Source organism: Lagopus leucura, unplaced genomic scaffold, assembly GCF_019238085.1.
Source record: "Lagopus leucura isolate 7727_CA_CO unplaced genomic scaffold, USGS_WTPT01 Super-Scaffold_100037, whole genome shotgun sequence".
Taxonomy (NCBI): Eukaryota; Metazoa; Chordata; class Aves; order Galliformes; family Phasianidae; genus Lagopus; species Lagopus leucura.
The window spans coordinates 2,364,053-2,383,345 of NW_024962286.1; the positions used below are offsets into that span (position 1 = coordinate 2,364,053).

The 19,293-nt window shown below is 49.8% G+C and overlaps 3 protein-coding genes across 6 annotated transcripts in view; all 3 read left to right on the forward strand.

The window, feature by feature from the left end:
* The window catches only part of EXOSC10 (exosome component 10), a 15,779-nt gene extending 13,567 nt beyond the window's left edge, over positions 1-2,212 (forward strand). The window contains exons 25-26 of the mRNA XM_042883339.1: positions 437-890; positions 2,127-2,212. Of these exons, the coding sequence (XP_042739273.1) occupies positions 437-467 (31 nt within the window). The 3' untranslated portion in view covers positions 468-890; positions 2,127-2,212. The remainder of the gene's footprint in view (positions 1-436; positions 891-2,126) is intronic.
* Positions 2,213-2,600: 388 nt separating this feature from the next.
* On the forward strand, positions 2,601-8,324 carry SRM (spermidine synthase). Its single transcript, XM_042883186.1, has 8 exons — positions 2,601-2,746; positions 2,854-2,974; positions 3,112-3,204; positions 4,261-4,414; positions 5,213-5,296; positions 5,649-5,794; positions 6,518-6,640; positions 7,182-8,324. Exons 1-8 carry the CDS (start codon positions 2,601-2,603, stop codon positions 7,197-7,199), a joined length of 885 nt encoding a protein of 294 aa, XP_042739120.1. The 3' UTR covers positions 7,200-8,324.
* An 814-nt stretch (positions 8,325-9,138) lies between these two features.
* Positions 9,139-19,065, forward strand: LOC122186630 (somatostatin-2-like). 4 transcript variants are annotated; one of them, XM_042883454.1, is made up of 4 exons: positions 9,139-9,499; positions 11,236-11,433; positions 15,414-15,509; positions 18,762-19,065. In XM_042883454.1, the coding sequence occupies exons 2-4, from the start codon at positions 11,377-11,379 to the stop codon at positions 18,963-18,965; spliced, it is 357 nt and encodes a 118-aa protein (XP_042739388.1). In that variant the 5' UTR covers positions 9,139-9,499; positions 11,236-11,376; the 3' UTR covers positions 18,966-19,065. The 4 variants fall into 4 exon arrangements, with proteins under 4 accessions (XP_042739388.1, XP_042739387.1, XP_042739389.1 ...); XM_042883453.1 differs by lacking the exon at positions 9,139-9,499 and having other exon boundaries at positions 9,518-11,433; XM_042883455.1 differs by lacking the exons at positions 9,139-9,499; positions 11,236-11,433 and having other exon boundaries at positions 15,346-15,509.
* The last annotated feature ends 228 nt before the right edge of the window (positions 19,066-19,293 follow it).

A 19,293-nucleotide genomic window follows, 5' to 3' on the forward strand; every position in this document is an offset into this window, starting at 1 on the left:
TGGGGGGATCTATGGGGTTGGGGCCCCCAAGAAAAGAAAAAGCTTAGTCAGGATTAATGCAAATGAAAGACAATTCTGGGTGGAAAGTTTGAAACGTTGAGGTAAAAGTTTGTGTTAATAGATGTGGGAGTCGCTTTCTTTGGCCATGAAGATGGGCAGAGGTGGGGAGAACATTTGTTTGGAGGGAAGACAAGTAACAGTACTGCCAAATATGGATATTCTTGTTCTGAATATACTTAATGTTCAGCTTCCTGGGCTCGATTCTTGTGAATTCTTTGGTCATAAAAGAGCAGTGCCACGCAAGGGCTGCACTGGAAGCAGAAAGGTTCTGCATCGTGACTCTTTCTCAATAGAATCATTGTAAGCTATTGTAGATTGTCAGTCTTGGGTGAATTTAGAGCAAGATTTAAAGTCTTTCTTTAACTCTCTTTTGCAGGGGTTCCAAGCATCACTGGCCAAAGAGATAGTCCTTGTTCTGGGAGCTGTGGGAGCTGCTGAAGGAAACAATAGACAGAAGTAACCATGGAAAGGCAAATGCTGGTCAATGAGCAGTTTTCGTACAGAAATGTTTTTAAGCCCATTAAAACCTTTTTTTTTTTCCAAAAGGGAAAACATCTTCATTGCTTTGGCTTTTATTGTATTCACACTGTTCTTTGTAATTATAATGTTGCCTTGTTTCTAATTTTGAAAGTTTGTCCTCAAATGCAGTCAGATTAAGCTTAAGTGGATATGGAGGAACATTTTGGCATCACTGAAGTCAGCACAAAAGTAATTGAGAGGCTCAATAGATGTGATTTAAGCTCCAGCAGTCCAGAGGAAGAACTAAGGCCAGACTGACCTTAGTCCTTGCTTACACACTGAACTGCACAGCTCACCTTTTACAAGACAAGGTAATGTGAAAAATGAGAATGTTCCTGGCAGCATTAGAATTATTAAGTAAAGGTTGTGAGGGGTAGGTGTGTAAGGGTTGAGGTGCCTGTTAGGTCAGACAGAGTAGGTAGTTGCTTTTTCTCCATGATACAGAGTGAAAGCAATGCTTTAATGTAGAAAATAAAGGCAGGGAGGTTCTGCGATGCAGCCAGATGTCAGCACAGCTATCCTAATGTGTCATGGTTGTAAATATTCACAGCCAGTAACCCGGATGCCTTTGTACAAAGAGAATCAGCCCGCGATTTGATTCAGGGGTGGCTGAGCTCATTCTGAGCACAGCTGAAAGCTGGGAGCACTCCTATGATTGAGGTAAACAGCTTCAGCATCCTGGGGTTGTATAAACCCATAGTTGTGCAGCGTTGTTGCTGGATCTCTGGTCACTGAGCAGTGCAACTCGCTCCCGCAGTCCTTGACTTTGCTCTGGTGTTTATTTCTGCCTAAAGAGATCCTCTGCCCTGCTCACCTGTTTGGGCAGTGACAGCATTCCTTCTTGGAGGTGAGGTGCAAGGACTGGCTGAGGAATGGTAAATCTTCCTTTTGCATTCCCAAAGCCCAGGGTTGCACTTTGAAGAAAAACTGAGGAGATCTGGTGGATTTTTGTTTCTTTTCAGTCTTTCCCTGTGTCTCTGTGGTACACTGGAAGGTTTTTTCCCCATGTGTTGTCCTCTGCTCACAAAGCCTGGCTGCACATGGGATTACATTTGAAGAGAGGCACATGAATAGCAGCTGAAGAAGCTGATGTAGCCGCTTTAGGAAGGGCTGCCCAACTCCCTTCTGCGCAGCTCTGACTACTCAGAAGTCTACTTCTGACTGACAACTGAACAAACTGAATTGAGTAAATCTTAATGAAAGACCAGTTGGCTGCAGAGGTGTTACAAATGATGCAGTTTAAGGCCCAGCTGGCCTGATGGGCAGTGATGGTGATGTATCCTGCTTCTCAGCATGAGGGGGTTTTGCTGTGGGTATGACAGGCTGTGCTGGGGCTGCTTCTGTAAGCCGGGCCGCTTCTGCGGCTGCTGTGCGCCCTACCGCGTTCTGTAGCGTCGCCGCGTGCTGCAGGAAGGGATTGCCTTTGCCTTCGCAGCACGCAGCCCCTAACTCTCCAAACCAGCCGTTTCCCGGGAGGCGGTTACTCGCTCAGCGCTCCCAGGACGCTTTAATTACTATGTAACAAGAAACTCTGGGCTCTGTTACAGGCACCAGCGTGGATCCGCGTGCGGAACCGCTCTCCGCCCCCGGCTGCGCCTCATCCCTGCAGGCAGCACCTCGGCCCCGCTCCCAGGTACGCCGGCACCCCGCGGTCCCTCCGCCTACGGGGGGCTCGGAGGCGCGGCAGCTCCGGGCGCGCCGCCGCACGTGGCCCCTCGCCGCCGGCCGCACTACCCTGCTGGCGCTGACGTCACGCCGCTCCGAGCCAATGGGCGTGCTGCGGCGGGCGGGCGGCCAATGGGAGCGCGGCGGCGCGCGCGCTTGCGGCGGAGGCGGGGCGGGGCGCGGCGGCGCGTGGGCCCCTGCGCTCCTGTGCTCGGCTCCCGCGCCGGCGGGGTCAGGCGGTGCGCGGGGCAGGGCCGGGCCGGGGGCACGGAGAGCGGCGCGGATAGCAGCACGGGGAGCGGCACGGGAGGCGCCGGGCCCGGCGGGGCGGCGTGGGGCGGCGGGGCCGGACCGGGATGGAGCGCGGCGCGGCGGCGCTGATTCGCGAGGGCTGGTTCCGCGAGACGTGCCGGCTGTGGCCGGGCCAGGCCATGTCGCTGCAGGTGGAGGAGCTCCTGCACCACCAGCGCTCCCGCTACCAGGAGATCCTCGTCTTCCGCAGGTGCGGCGCGGGGCGGCGGCCGAGGGCGGTGGGGGCCCCGCGGCGCCGGGGAGCGGGGGGAGCGCGGCCGAGGGCCGGTTCCGACCCCGCTTCCCCGCTCTGCCCAGCACCACCTACGGCAACGTCCTCGTCTTGGACGGGGTGATCCAATGCACGGAGCGGGATGAGTTCTCGTACCAGGAGATGATCGCCAACCTGCCGCTCTGTAGCCATCCCGACCCCCGCAAGGTAAGCCGGCCCCGCGCCCTCGCCGCCTCCCCGGGGCCCGCCGGTCCCCGCACTCCCGCGCCTCCCCGCACGCCTCTCCGCGGTGTCCCGCAGCCCTCCGACCCGCGTACACCTCCTTCCCTCCTCTCCCGCCCCAGGTGCTCATCATCGGCGGCGGCGACGGCGGAGTGCTGCGCGAGGTGGTGAAGCACCCCACCGTGGAGTCCGTGGTGCAGTGCGAGATCGATGAGGTGCGCGGGGCACACGGCAGCGCTGCCCTGCAGCGTCCCCCGGCCGCGCTTCACCTGCTGCCCTGTGACAGCCCTGAGCGCTGACGCCACTCCTCGCCTTGCGACGTGGCAGCTGCCTCCTGCGCCTTCCCGTGCACGCATGTGGCTGAGGCCCTTCCAGGCCGGCGCCGGCTCTCCCGGTTCCTGAAGGAGCTGCTTTCCCCATCCCCTGATGTGTAACAGCACATCCTCTTGCCGGAGGAATATGGGCTCTTTGTTAAGCAGGCTCCTTGCACTGGTAGCAGGAAATTAACGAGGGGATTTGTTTCCATGACAAATGGGCTGCTTCTCCTCGGTCAGTTTGCTCTGATGTTTTACTTTGAGAAGACAGCATAACTTTCTCATAAAACGAGGCTGCGCTGTAAATGGAAAATGCTGCTATGGGAGCCCCCATACCTGTCTGCCAAACCACGTAGGCAACACGTGCTTGGTTCTGAACAAGTGTGGCCTGACAGCAGAGCAGTTCTCGTCTCTGCCGTTTACGAGAAGCTGGGGATGCCCACTGCTAGTGCTTGGGCTCAGGCTGTCTCACACAGTGCATGGCTTGTAGCAATTTCACACAAAATATGTTGAGACTGAATGTAGTGACTCTAGAGCAGAGACGGGGGTGTTTCTCACGTTGCATCTATAAACCTGCTGCTGTGGTCTTGTCTAAAAAGGAAAAAAAATCCTAAATTGATATCACCTCTGCAAGTGATGTCCTCAGGGAAAAAGAGCACAGCAGCAGACAGCAGTCCGCAGTCAGATTCTCTTAGCTCCTCAGGGAGCTTTTGAAGCTGTAAGTTCCTCTTGTTGAGTTTGGCACGGACACAGAGTGTCAGTGAACTCTGAGGCCATAGGAAAGGGCTGAGTGTAGTTCGTTGGCTGAGGATGCTGACAGCTCTTGAGGATCCAGCTAGAGTGCAGTTTGTGCTGAAGGCATGGAAGGAAATGACTCATAGTGCTGCAGCTGCACAGTGGCCTGGAAAGCAGCTCCTTGTAGCCCCCTCTGACCCACTTGTGCTCTTTGTGTTGCAGGATGTGATCCAGGTATCTAAGAAATATCTCCCTGGGATGGCAGTGGGGTATTCCAGTGCTAAACTGACCCTGCACGTCGGAGATGGTTTTGAGTTCATGAAACAGAATCAGGAAGCCTTTGATGTGATTATCACGGACTCATCTGACCCCATGGGTAAGAATCCCGTCCGTAAAAGGGCACTGCTTTCTGCACTTCTGCTTTTCTCTCTGGCTGCCTTCTTGGAAGGCATTACTTGGAAGTAATGCTGGTCTGCCCAGTTTCTTTTTCAAGTGGAAACTCTGTCACTGACGTGGTTGTTTTGGTAGAAAAAGGGAAGGATGAAGACCAGAAAATTGTATTAATGAGGCTTCGAGGCAGCTGTCACATTTCTCTCCTCAAAATTCAATTGCAGCCACTAGTGCTTCTGGCAGGGAGTTGATCCTTGAGTCCAGTGATCCCATGGGAAATACAGCACCAGGCTGGCAAAGAGAGCTTTGCACATGAGCCCTCTAACAAAGCAATGGCTCATGTGCTGTTGGTGGATCTGTAGCCTAAAGACAGAGAGCTGCATTTCTGAAGGTGAGATCTGGGGCACAGAAGGGCAAATGTGGTTATGGTGCCTGAGTTTCCGTTAATCTTGCTCAAATCAACACAGAGACGTCTGTAAAAGGCAGATTGTAGCAGAAGTTTGATTTGAAGAAAACTGGGGCAAGAAGCAGCTGCCAGGATTCTCTGGTAAAGATCCTGGGACTGCTCTTGAGGAAAGCTGAAATCCTGGTGGTTTTGTTGTGCTAGGTGTAGGCTGAACCGCAGGGTCAGAACTCTGCTTTCAGATCGTCTCCAGCACTTGTCCTCACTGCAAAGCTGCTTGAACTGACTCCTGGTCAGTGCAGACCGCGTGCAGCCCAAGTGTTCCGAGAACTACGAGTCTACTTTCTGAGCCTCTCTCTAGATGTACCTTTTTTCTTACAGGTCCTGCAGAAAGCTTATTCAAAGAATCCTACTACCAGCTGATGAAGACAGCACTGCGCGAAGATGGGATTCTCTGCTGCCAAGGTGAGGATGCTCTCTAGGTAGAGGTTGATGCCGAATCATTACCTGCTGAGCGTGAGTCCCAAAGGGAGACATGATGCAGGGGGAAAAATTGATTTCAGCTGTGATGTAGGACATTAAATCCATTTTAGCTCCCAGGTATGGCAGTGGTTTTGATCTGTTTACGTCAACTCATTAAGAGCTGGTCTGCACATAGTGTAAAACTGGCGTAGTGGTCTTATCTCACCTCTGAAACTACATGAGCTGTCTGGAATGGAGCAGGTTTGGACTTGGAGCTGCTGTTAACTTGGCACAGGCCCGTGCAGAGAAAAGGGGCAGCTCTCACTTTGCATCCTGTCTTGCTCTCTCCCTGTAGGTGAGTGCCAGTGGCTGCACCTGGATCTCATTAAGGAGATGCGTCAGTTCTGCAAGTCTCTGTTCCCTGTTGTGGAATACGCCTATTGCACCATCCCTACGTACCCCAGCGGGCAGATTGGCTTCATGCTCTGCAGCAAGAACCCAGTGAGTTTCAGGCACCTAAAGTGCCCCTTTTCGCTCCCTGAGAATACTGCAGAGCTTGCCTCAGCTTGGGGGCTTCTGGGCTTCTTCTGGTCCCAGGTCTGTCAGCTCAGGGCACCAGAGGTGCAGTGCAGCTTGTTCAGCAGAGCCACAGTTGGCCTGTAACATAAGCAGTTGCTTTAGGAAAAATATTATAATTTTGTCTCCTGTACAACTAACTCATAAAGGTGAAAGATGCTTCTGATCAGAGGTCTGCTCTTTTCCTAACTTGATGCATTGCTGTTAACCCACAATGTATTTGTTGCACTGTTCGGGGGGGTTGGAAATCAGGCAGCACTTCTGCTGCTGTATTTAGTTTAACTGGGACAGTGGCAGCTTGCACTGTGCCTGACTTAACACAGATGCTGATTCTGCTCTGAAGAGCAAAGGCTCTTGATTCTGGGATGTTTGGGCACAGTCTGACAGCTTCATCTGGCACGTGGCTCACATTCAGTCTGACCTCATAGGCAGACATCTGTGAACAAGGGCTAGTCACACAAGGTACGGCGTGTAAACTCCAGCCCTTGGGGCTGGAGCTGCGCAGAACCTTTGACATCATACTAGAACAGAAAATCATCTGTTTTCCTGTGAGTCCTTTTGGTTCTCTGCCACGAATCGGGCTGCCCGTTGTGCAGCACTGTGCTTGTTTCCTAAATGCTACAGCACTACCTGGCTTCTCTGTTGCAGAACACAAATTTCCGAGAGCCTGTGCAGCAACTCTCACAGCAACAAGTAGAGGAGAGGAGTCTGAAATACTACAACTCTGACATTCACCGGGCAGCTTTCATCCTGCCTGAGTTTGCACGGAAGGTAAGTAGGGCTGTGCTGCTCTTCCTCCATCAGAATGAGGTGTGACTTTGCTTTGACAGGGCTGGGAATATACAAAGTTGAGGATTTGCTGCAGCCCTGAAGGCTTCTTTGGGCAAGTTGGAGCAGGGTGGCATTTTGTATGACATGGTACAGGATGAGTCAGTCTGGTAAGACTGGAGTTCAGTTTGGAACTGTTATTTGGGTTGATGTCCCGAGTTTTGATGGCAGATCACTCGTACTTAGCCTACCATAAATGAGTCCAAGAGCCTGCAGAACTGGTGTTTTCCACTGGAAAGCTCCAAAAGGCTTGGATTAAAAAAAAACTGGTTGTGGTTTTTAGTGCAAACCAGAGGAAAGGATGGTGTGTAGTTCTGTCTGCCTTCTTGAAGTCCTTCATCTCTAACTGCAGGTTCTAGCGGAGCGCATCCTCAGAGTGCCCTAGGGACAAGGGCAGGTGTTGTGGGTGTGTTTCAGAGCCATCTGTCTGCTCAGGACTGCTACATTTGTCCATCCTGACATTTTTTTTCTTGGCTGTTGCCAGGCCCTGAGTGATGTGTGAGACCCAGAAGCTACTTCCTCCTTTCGAGTTGGACCCTGAGATCATCAGTGATGTGGGGACCTTCCTAGCAGACTACAGATTTGCTCTCCACTGTGTGGGATCGTTTAACCCCTTGCCAGCCAACATTCCCTTTGATGTGTCATAACCCAGATAAGACTATTGAAAAGGTCCAGTGACTTATTGCGTGAGGTCAAAACTGTTGTTTGCAGTACTGGAAATGTAAGATGTCTTCTTCCTTCCTCTCCTCCCTTTACCCATTCTAAATTTGCCTCCACCCAACTGACAACGATATATTTATAACTGACGTGTATTTCTGTCTGGTGATCTTCTGAAACTTGGGAAGAGTCCAGGAGGTTCACTGACTCGGCCTTAAGCACAGAGAGCGAGAGCTTTGTGCACAGAGTTAGCTTGCTCTCTCCTAATAGAAGCTCCCTGCTGCTGAGACATTTTGACTGGTAACGGGTCTGAGCCTTCACATCCCACTGCCCTGCTGTGATGCCTGTGCTGTTCTGCAGCACAGCTGGAGAAATCACAGTGCAAACTGTTGCCATTCACAATAAGTCTCCCTCCAACCCTGATGGAGTAGCAGTATTAAACGCCAGCATGCCAGGCTGGCAGCAAAGTCTTGTGGCTTTTATTTTAATTTTTTTTTCAATTGGTTGGAAACAGAAATGCTGAGGTTCTGACAGGCTGACTCCTGTTCTTACCCCTGCCATCAAAATGGTTCCAAAGAATGTTTATCAATCAGGTGATAGGCGCTTTATATATAAAAATATAAATATAAATATATATATAAAAAAAATCAAACCTTAGATCCATTGCCTGCTGTTCAGTACTGATGCTGGGGAGGCAGTTGTGCTGATAAATCTCATCTCAGTCTTGCTGAGGTGCCTCAGGCCTGGGTATTTGCCAGTCGTTAGGAGGCATCGTTACTTCTAATGCTGCCCCCAGAAGTGTAAAGCTGTTTTTCATTTTACTGTGTTGTGAGATGGATTTTCCTCCACATCTACTTCTGGGTTAAAGTCTCCGTGCCACCGCTGTGCAACAGGGATCCGTTCCAGCACAACCACTGTGCAATTGTCACTCCCTTGCAATCAATTAAACACTCGGCTCTGGTTAAGGTGACGTGAGTGTGGGTTGCTGTATTTCTTTGGGGGGAGTGTGGGAGTGGTGACAAAGTCTGCAAGTTTGCTGTGCTTGTCAGAAGACATCCAGGGGCACTCGTAGTTGGTGCGCCCTCCTGTCTCCCTTGTCTCTAGAGCTGACAAACGTCATAAAAATAAGTTGTGGACAGTGATCCTGTTGCTTGCTTTGTGTTGTAACCTGGCTGCATTATGGCTCCAGCTTCTGTCATCCTCTGCACTGCAGAAGACTGTACCTTCTATTCCAACTATTTCCTAGTCCAAATGCTGCCTATGCTGTACCTTTCCAAGCTGTTCTCTATCTGCCCATCTCCCTGTGTGCATAGCTCAGTTCCTGTCAATCACTGGCCCCACTCAGTTGCACCATCTTCTCCTCTGTAAACTTGCAGTGGCTGAGTGGCTCTGAGGGCTGAAACTGCACTGAAGTCCCGGTGCTGAACAGGCTGAGAACAGTCGCTAGGTGGCATCAGGAGAATCCAAAAAAACATAATCCAGTCCTGAGGGAGATTGGGGTGGATGAGAGAAAACCAGAAGGAGCAGCATTTTGCAATGTTTGGGATTGAGCTTTGCCATAAATGTGACCTTGCAGACAGCACAGATGGTGCAGCCACTGCTGCCTACAGCAAGAGGCCTGCTTCAGTGGTGCCAGCAAATACCTTCCTGCTTTCTCCTTTGTGAGACTTCCCACTTCTTTCCTGCTGTGCCCCTTCCACTACCAGGGTCAGTGTAGCTTCTTTGTAGTTGTAAAGGTTTGCAGAAGCATTGCTGAGCTGCAGAGCTAAGTGGATAATGTTTTGTTGTGTTGTATCTAGAAACTTTCATCTGTTTTGTCTCTTAATAGTCTGGGAAACTCTTCTTTTTCCCACAGTTACTGATCAGTTAGATTTGTCCTTGTACAGAAGGCTATGGAGGCATTGTCACTGCTCTACTCTTGTGTGTTTATTACAAAGAGCAGATCAGTATGATAGAGGCTGGCTCTAGCTACTCCTCTTTAAATTGCTGTGGGATCTAAGCCCCATTCAGCCCTTCATCCTTGACAGAAAACCACCTTTAGCACCTTCTCTCTCCTGGAGCCAGATCAAGACTAAGACTGTAATCCAGGAAGGCCTCAGAGCAGCTGCCAACTGGTAACAAGTTCAAGCCTTCCACCCACCCTCGGTGAGTACAATGCCCAGGAGCAAAAGAGCTCCCTCCAACCTGTTACTGGCTTCCACACAGCTTCCTTCTGTTTTTCTGAGCTCTCAAGAAAGTTCAGTGAGTGAGCAGTGGTGGGAACAGGAGGATGGGGCTGTTTGCCATCTGATTTGCAAATGCTCTGTGCGTAGATAAGGTCCAGTAAACAATTTGAGTAGTTTTCTATCAGTATCCTTTACAGGCAGTCACACATTTCAGTGCCTTGCAATAGGCAAAGACACATCAGTGCTTGAATCGAGCGCTCATTAACAGTGCAGCAAGAGAGGAAGTGTGAATCTGTGCTTCTGTGGCTGGTTCTGTCTGAGCAGCTTGGAGCAATTATTGGTTTGGCTTATTGGTTAAGCACTGCCATGAGGTCTGCAAGACATATAACTGCTAAAGCAGCATTTGTTGTGGCAGTCACCTGTCAGGTAATGGTGTCTGCCGGTGATTATCCCTTCTGTAAGCATAACGAGGTGTGAGCTGTGATGCTGCAGGATGCTGTGGCACTGGGATGCCAGGGATTAGAAAGAGACTGACAATTTGGGATGTGTGTAACGGGAGAAAAATAATGGGATCTCCAACTGAATTGAGCATGAATGCTTGAAAGCTGTCTTTGCAGCGTCTCCAGTTGGGCAATTGGAAGGCTTGAGTAACTGTGCTGGAGTCTCAGCTGTGTTTTGCCTGAGGCTAGAAAGGCAAGGCTGCTCGTAAGCAGAGATCCACAAAGATGCTGTTTGTCTAGACATGCTGCAGTCATGTTCCTGTACCTTATAAAGCTGGGAGCTGGGTGAGCAGTGGCAGGCTTTGTCCCATGCACCACACATTGCAGTATCACTCGGAGCAGGCGGAGTCAGATGAGGTAACAGAGCCTGATGGGCTTCAGCACATCAATTCCTTCAGCCTCTTGGCGCCTTCTGAACTATCAGACTCCCTGTTCCGTGCGCTTTACTTATTAAACTAACTCAATTTTTCAGAGTTCAGAAAAGAGCTTAAAAAACTAAGAGAAATCTCTTGCCCATATCTCTTGAGCCCTTTCAGCCAGTTAATTGGTATGAGTGTCTTATTCATCCAGAGCTAATGTTATCAAGGCCTGGCTTGAATTATTGATGGAGCTTGGCTGGAGCAAGAGATTGCTGAAGTAGGAATGACAATTCATCTTGCATCAGAGAGCAGCAGTCTCAATAAGCAAACAGTCAAAAAAAAAAAAAGCCACCAAGTTCAGGGAGAGGCCAGTTTCTATGATAAAATGGGAGGAGAAAAAAGGAAAAGCTGGGACAAAAGCATGAAAAAGCAGCTCCAGTCTAGACAAAGTCAGACAAAATGTCATTAAAAAGTAAGATGAGAAATGTAATGAAGTTACGTACTGAGAAGCCTCGGTGAAGCTCTTTCCTGGCTGCGTACAGGATGGAGTTAAATGCTTTTAAATATGCAGGAGGTGGGGAATTAGAGCCAGGGGATCTCAATTATAGAACAGCAACATGTGAAGCAGATGAAGGCAGGAGGATCATTAGGAATGTGAAAGATGTCAGTGACAGGCTGTTCCTGAGCGGCAGCTCCACAGCCTGCAAAGCCACGCTGGGACCTGGAGCTGGCTGCCTCTCCTTGGTACTGAACAGCACTGAGGGAATTTGCTTAAGCAAGCTGCTCCTGCTTGCCAGCAGCAAGGCAAGGTGATGCATGTGATGACCTTTGTGTGTTTCATCCCTCTTCGGCTGCAGGAGAGGAACAACCTCACCCCCCATGGAGTGCATGAATCCCGTGTGAGGCTCTCCCAGCTGAGCGGTCCCTGGCAGGATCAGCCCTGTGTGCTCACGTCAGTGCCCAGCTGTTCCTGCCTGAATTCCCACAAGGCACAGAGCATGTGCAATCCCTCAGGAATCCCTTGCCACCGATGGGATGAGTCTGGTGTAACAGAGGTCAGTTCATGTGTCGTGAGGCAGTAGTCATCTCACACATCCTTAGCCTGTTTCACAGCCTGACGTTCCTCCTGCTTGGAGCTGGGCAAAGCATGGTTGGTGGAAAACTTGAAGAATTTTGAAGTAAGTGTCTCACAGCCAGTAGTTGTTTTTTGAAGATGGTTTTGAGTGGCAAACTTGAAGTGTTTTGACTTTACGCTGCACACTGAAATAAAAGGTTTTGAGCATACCACTGAAGCACTATGCCTGCCCTCCTGCAGTCCTGTCGAGGTCGATGGACAGAGAAGGCAGCGCTGCTCCTCTCACTCTGCCTCCCCAGAGAGCTGTAACAGGCTTGTAGTTATGTGTGCTCTGACAGCAGCATCCCTGTGGTATTCCCCTCCTCCTCCCTGCACCTGCTCTGCAGCTCTTATCAGAGATGAGCGGGAGCTGTAGGCTCCAGCCCACGCTCTTTCTTGGGTCTGTTAGATTAGAGCCAATGAAAGCCATGGCTGACACAGCCACCCATATGCTTTGTGGAGTCCTTTGGGGACTGCGCTGCGAGGGAACTCTGCAAGCCTGGCCTGATAAATCAGCTGTGATTTCAGACACATGGACAAATTGGTTTCCCCTTCCAGGAAGGCTCACTACTGTCAGATGAGCATTGCTTTATTTATTGTTCTGTCCTTTGCAACTAGGGACTCTTGAGGGCAAGCAGAAAGGCTTCCAGTGACATGAAAGCAGAGGTATTGCAACTCTTCCTTCAGCTGCAGTTGAGTGTCCCACCTTTGGGAACCTGACTGTTCTGGAAGCCTGATGCAATTCTGCAGCATGCTTCAAAAAAGTCTGGTCATCCAAATTCAAACCAGGCAACAAATGGGTAGAAGACAGCAAATATCCAAGCGACGGAGGAAAGTAATAGAGATGATCTAATTCCTTGATGTGGCACTTGGTGCCAGGCATTGTGTTCCCTTTTGTGTTCTAATAATGCCTTCACTGCTGTACCGATGCACTGACAAGAGGGCAATGAACTCCTTCGAAGACAAAATCCCCTGTGCATATTGCTTGGTCACCCTTTATCACAAAAAGATGGTAGTGGTAGTAATTGTGGAAGCATATTCTGTGAGCTTTGGTGCTCACACAGGCCTTTTCAGGCCGCCTTCTATGCTGAATTTCCATCTGGAGGATCCCCACCTGTACCAGGCTGATGGACGTGTTCGCAGGCGTGCTGGTAGCAGATAGATCTGCCCTCATTGTAAAGTGGTAGCAACCCACTCATACTGCTCCAGACAGAAGAGAGTGTCAATGAAGATCAATGAAAAAGGACTTCTAAATGAGTGAGTCAGGTAACTGAGGGGGGGGGGGAAGTTCAAGAGGATGTCAAGGGAAGGCCTTAAACCTCCCTGTACAGTGATAAGCATTTAAGGGTTAGCAAAAGAAAAGTTTGGGCCACCTTAAGGTCAGCCAGTCATGACAGAATGGGAAACAGTAGCAATCCTGGTGCAACCTGTTGATACTTCTTTCCTGTTACCACAAAAAACAAATGCATCACTGTGGAGTTACTCTGCTTCCTTTGGAGAAGGAAGTCAGCCCTAATGTTACAGGAGGCACCAGGGGCTGCAAAAGGGCCAGAGGATCAGAGCTTGAGGACAGGCCAATGTAGAGGAAAGGGAAGATGGAGGAAGCTGGGTATTGAAGGGTGCTGAAGCAGAGCAGCTGAGAGAACCTATTTGATTCCAGAGATTTGGTCCCAGTGTGGAACTGCTTCCATGTGTGCTTATTCCCTTCCCTCACAGCTGGGAAGAGTCCCTGCCTTTCCCTAAGTAGAAGTGCAGGTTTTGTCTGCATTGTGCTTGTCAGATGAATGCAGGTTTGGTGCTTGCATGTCTGGGCAGATACACTCCAAAGCCAACCCCATTAGGAGATGCTAATTATTTTATTATTGCCCTTTAATCCCAGGGCAGACTCACTCGCAGCTGAGTCACTCTTTGCATCCCAATGGGACCTCCTCAGAAGCTGATGTGCTCAGGCTCAGCACCCAGCATGGAGACCTGGTTGTACTGCTTTTGGGCTTATCTAGCTTTTGGGCTGCTTGGCCCATGAGGTTTAGTCCTGCCCTGTAAACAACAGTACAAGATTCACCTTCTGCTTGCCTGTCAGCCCAGCCACATCTCACACAGGTACATGCCCTTCGTTCCTCTTGAGCAGCCAAGCGTGCTTTCTCCATTTGCTGTTCTCCCATTTTTCCTCTCCCACAGCAGATCAGCTGCAGGTCATTTCGCAGGTCCCTGTGATTTGCTTTACTCACTGGAGTCTGCTCCTTCGCTGCTCTCTGTCTCGAGCCCCAGACATGCTTGGAAGTGTTTGACAGAATCCATTAAGAAGGGTAATGCAGCAATTCTGATAAACTAGCAAGATGAGTTTAAAAGGAAATGGGTGATGTTTCATCTGAAACTGGTGCATGGCAGCTAGCCCTCACAAGGAAGGATGAGAAGCAAAGGGGTTACAGTTTTCTCAGGAAAATTCATTTATAGAAATTGCTGGATCATTAACTCCCCACAGGTCCCTATCATTTAGAAAAACTTTTTACTTCTTTGTAACTTTTGGTGAGGGAATCCAGTGTTTCTTTTCAAAAACACATGGATGAGATGGCATCTCTTCTCTCGAGCACCCAGGATGGCATAGCTGGCATTAGGGGCTGGATTGTTTGCAGGCAGAGCTTCATTATGTTCTTTCCAAGAACTTTGACACTGATGAGCAGTGCAAGTGGGGAACACATCTTTCTGTTTCATTTTGTTCTGACACAGCAACCTTGTGGCTAAGTCACTCTGTTGTGCTTTCTTTGTGTGCTAATTTAGGATAATAATTCACCTTTTGACTGCTGGGGTTGGTTCAGAATGGAGCTCGCCTTGAGGCAAATGCTTTTGGAGAAAGTGAGATGAGATCCTTAGCTCTGTCACTGCATCTCAACAGAATGGGACAGTAGATGCCGCCCTGTGCGACAGGGGCAAAGCAAAGCAGGCAGCAGTGTTTATATAGTACCTTCTGCTGGTCCCCAAACCAGTCTCACTGGGATCATATTTTGTGCAAAGGGAGAAGCATTCTTTACTACTAATCAGGGGCAAGGGAAAGTAGGGAGGCATGCCAAGCAGCCTGCAGTCAGCGTCAACACATCGCAGGCTTCTTGAAGTCCCACTGCATGGAACAGCTCCAGTTGTTCAGTGCTTTGTTTTCCCTTTAATACACTCAAACCCAGCATCTCCAAGTCAGAATTCAATGTGTTGATCCATGGGGTTGGTTCAAGACACGTTGAAACAATACTAAAAACAAAAACCAGTAACTACCAGCTGGTCTTGTAGCTGTAGATACATTGGCAAAGTGTGATGTTATTGCATAGCTGCAACCTGTGTCCCCAGTTATTGTAAAGGGAAAGCCAGGCATACTGGCATTCCACAGTGAGGTATATCACAGCTTGCAGAGATCTAGATCCGAGTACCCATTGAGTCCAGAGCTGTTTAGACACAGAGGCTGAAGGTCTGAGTTGCTCGTATCCAGTACTGGTGGCCAAAAATTTTATCTTTTCCTTTTGAATCACCTAGCATTGGCCAGAGGTTGGTGCAAGCCTGGTGGCCTGTTCTAGCCAATGTTATGCTCCCAAGTGGAATTTAGCTAACTAGAAGAGACACAGACATTTCCTACGATTACTGGGGGTGAGCAGCATGTTACTGGAGAATCCCAAACCCTCGCTGTCGCTGCAGGTCTGGTGCATGGAAAGCCCAGAGGCACAGAAGTATCCCACTCAAGCAGCCAAGTGTTAACAACCTCTCCAAAGTCTAATTTGCCTTTGATATAGACTTAATTGTTTGCGTCACCCACTGGGCTAGGGGGAGGGCTATAAAAGGGGCTGCAGCCATTGTCTGAGGCAGAAGAGAGCCCAGAAACAGCTCCCTCTCCCAGTCTTCCTAATTCAGCACCGTAGTCACAGCCTGTGCATCATGCAGCTGATGGCCAGCCTGGTGTCTGTTCTGCTGCTGGTGTGGAGCGTGAGAGCCACGGCGCTGCCTGGAGAAGAGAGACTCGCGTTACAGAACAGCAGGGTGAGTATAATGCACCCTGTGCAGGAGCTGGGTGGGATGGGAGCATGCAGGAGCAGGCTGAAGTTGTCAGGGGACAGATAAAAAGGGCAGTTGGCTTTTACTTGATGTAAACACTTCTACCTCTGCGTGTTCCAAGACAGTACAGCTTCACGCGCTGCTGAAGCAGGGCTATTACTACAGCTTATTAGCCAGTTTATTTAGGAAAGGTACCACAGCAGACTCCTGAGGACTGCAAAACTGAAATCTGAACTAAGCAAAAACTGGTAAAGAAAACAGAGCGGCCAGGAGGAGGGAGAGGGAGAAAATAAGGTTGCTGAAGGAGTGCAGCATGAGAGAACGAAGCAGAGTAGTAGGGAGGGGGAGAAAAGATACATAATTGGTAAAATGATCAAGGGAGATGATATTTTAAATGGGACTCCTGGGAAGGACAAATGTTTAAAAGATGGGTTCAGTAAGAAAGTAACAGAGGAATAATAAATGAAGTAATTATATCAGAATAAAATTGCTTTTTCCAGAGTAGTATTCACAGGGGGAGTTATACCGACATAGTTCTGCTAGAATAATTACACTCTGAACCAGCACAGGCTCTGTGCAGTGGCAGAACTTATTATAGCAATATAATTATCCTACCAACTGGCAAAACTCTAATGTTATAATAGCTACAGCACTATAATAACTTTTTTTTTTTTCTGCTGGACTATTTCCCTGAGAGGCCAAAGAGGTAGGAAGCAATAGCATACCGTAATCACAGGCAAGTGCTGCCTGCCCTCGCCCCGCTGTTTTCTCACCTGCTTGTTCCTCGCCATCCCCAGGGTTCCTCTGAGCTGTGTTCAGTCGCACAGCGCTGTGCTGCTCCAGTTCACAGCTGTATCTGTAGTGCTGCTGTTATTTCAGTTCTGGATAGGTGCTACCCAGACAAGTGAAGGATTCCTGTGTTGGTTTCAAAGGCACTGACTTCTCCTTTGTGCGCACCCATATCATTCTTTCTGTCTCGGCGTTGGCTCCAGCTCATCCATCAGTGTCTTGCTGCTTTAAGCGTTCTCACATCCTATTAACAGCAAAACTGGCCGCGAGACAGAAATACAGTGTGAGGTGCTAGGAATGGCTTTCTTTTGGAGATCAGGGCTTCTGCAGCTGCCTGAGATTAACCCTTCTGGGGAGAACTCTGAACTTTCAGCTGTGCATTCTTACCGTAGCATTTAAAAAGTGAACTCTTACCTGGTGGGCATGCCAGCTGCTGGGGGAAAATGAAACTAGTTGCATAGAATAAATCAGTAAGGCTCTGTAAAAATGCCTTCAAGTATTATGAATTCCCAACACAGTTTCTTACAAAATTACGATTCAATATCTGTCAAAATAGAATGGTTCTCCACAGAGTAGTCTACAAACTGAAAAACTGCTAGATGCTGATGTAGTGATGTCTGCAGTCACCTCCTGTAATTCAGACAAATGGTTTAAATATGAAGAAAACCAGGATTCCATATATCAACTACTGTGAAATGTATAACAATGCAAACGAAAGATGTGCGTGTACTGATTGCTGGTGGAAGCAGTGCAGGGAGCTGAGCATCAACCCAAAGGGGTGCCACGAGCCACCGGTGTTCAAATCTGCTTCCAAAGAGTCTTCATCTCAGGCAACTCAGGAACAGCTATAAACAGAAAGGTTGTTAGCAGTGGATTAGAGCAGGGGAAGAGCTGCCTCATTTCACTGACAGCCACAGCTGATCATGCGTAAGGAACAATCCTCTAGCAGCAGGCTGAGCTCTGCCTTCCCACCCCTGAGTTTGGAGCGGTTCATCTCCTGAGATTTTAGTATAGCTATTTCATTTCTCTTCACTGAGGAGCTGAATCTTTAGCAGATGGCTCTTAACATCACAGGGCTCATCTGTGGCTCTGCTTGGAGCAGGTTAGTTCAGAACAGAGCACTTACAGCAAGGAAGGTGGCTTAGGAGGAGGAGATGACCCAGGAGATGTGTTTTGCTGAGTTCCCAAGTCCCAGCCCATCCTCCTGAGGCTCAAGATAATTCTGTACCTTCTGTACAGGACCTGGAGTTGGAATGGACACAAACTTGCTTTTATCTGTTCTTCTGCTCCAAACATAGCATCTAATTTCTCTGGGTATGGAAATAGGATAGTAATTAGAGCTAAGAAATTCTTCAAAAATATCCAAAGCATTCTGTCAAAGAGACTCAGTATAATTGTTTCTGCCTCTGTTCATCCATCTTTTTTTTGCTCACCTTGGTGGAGGCTGCTGCTGGCAGAGCCAAGGGTAACTGCAACATTCCAGCAATAAAGACGGCATTTGTGAGAAGCAATATGCGAATCCACTTCCAAGACTCTCGTCTGCATGGGAAGCAGCAATCTGTTCCTGTCAGACCGTCAATCCCACCTTAGTCAATGCCAGCTGTTTCTGCTGATGGGTCACAGGGGCCAGGAGTGCTCAAGCAAGAGGGAATTCCTCAGGTTTGCTTGATGGGTGGCATAGAAACAACATAGCTCACGGCTGTTTTTACACTAAGGCTGCCCAGAGGGGAGGTGGTGCCCCATCCCTGCAGACACCCAAGGTCAGGCTGGGGGGCTGTGAGCACTGATGGAGCTGTGGGTGTCCCTGTGCACTGCAGGGCAGTGGGGCCAGATGGCCTTTAGAAGTCCCTTCTAACTCAAATGGTTCTATGGTTCTTGGTTCTGGTGGAAGTCCCTTAAGCTCCAGACCAGAGACTGCTCTCTTCCCTAAGCTTCTATGGCAAAGGGATGGAGAAGAACACCATCTTTCCTTCTGCTTTTCCCCAGGGTCAGGCCACTGCAATACAAAAATACAAACTGCCCATCTCCTCTGATTGAAGTGCTGTGTTCCAGTTGTTTGGAACACCTCTCCTCACTCTAGCCAGGCCCTCTCCTCTGTTACGTTGAACTCCCAGCATTTTACAGTGGATTACAGCCCCGTGTGCTTAATTTCATATTGCTCTGTACCTCATACCTCTACCCCGGCCTTCCCAAGGTGTATGTTGGGCAGCCAGGATAGTGAGGAGAAAGCAGCTTGGCATTCACTGCGATTTAATTAGCGCAGGCAGCAAGCGATTTCACTAATTTGAGCCTATTTGTTGGAAGCCCTTTGTTACAACAATTCACATATGCTTCCCATGGTTCTGTTGGCTGAGCTGTACAAAGCTGAAGGATGTCAGTGAGGATGATGGTGGCAAGGGGTGGTGGGGGCTGCCCGGGGCTGTCGTCATTCCTTCTCTCTGCCCACAGGAGCAGACCAAGCTGCGCAGGGATGCCCTGCTGAAGATGCTGGCGGGGCTCCTGGAGAGCGCAGACGTGGCCTCCCCAGACCTGGAGGAGGAAGGCAAGCTGGAGGAGGAGCGGGCGGCGCTGGGGCGGCTGGCTCAGCTCTCGCAGCGGGACCGCAAGGCGCCCTGTAAAAACTTCTTCTGGAAAACCTTCACCTCCTGCTAGTGCCGCCCTGCTGGGCTGCCCGCCTGCCTGTCACCACACACCCCATCCCCTCAGCTCCTTCCCTGTCCTGCACACCTGAGAATAAAGCATGGTGCCTCGGGGACTCGTGTCTGCCTCTGCGTGCCCCGGGGCCCCGCCTCGTCTCCTGGGAGGGTGGGCGGGGCTGTGGGGTGGCGGCCATCTTGTGCGGCCGCCATCTTGTGCGGCGGCCATGAAGGGGAGCGGCCATTTTGGAAGAGGGCTTTGCAGCTGTGAGGAAGCCTGGGGAGAGCAGAGGGTCATTCTCCTCAATCCTCAATCCTCAATCCAATGTGGGGCTTCCGCAGCT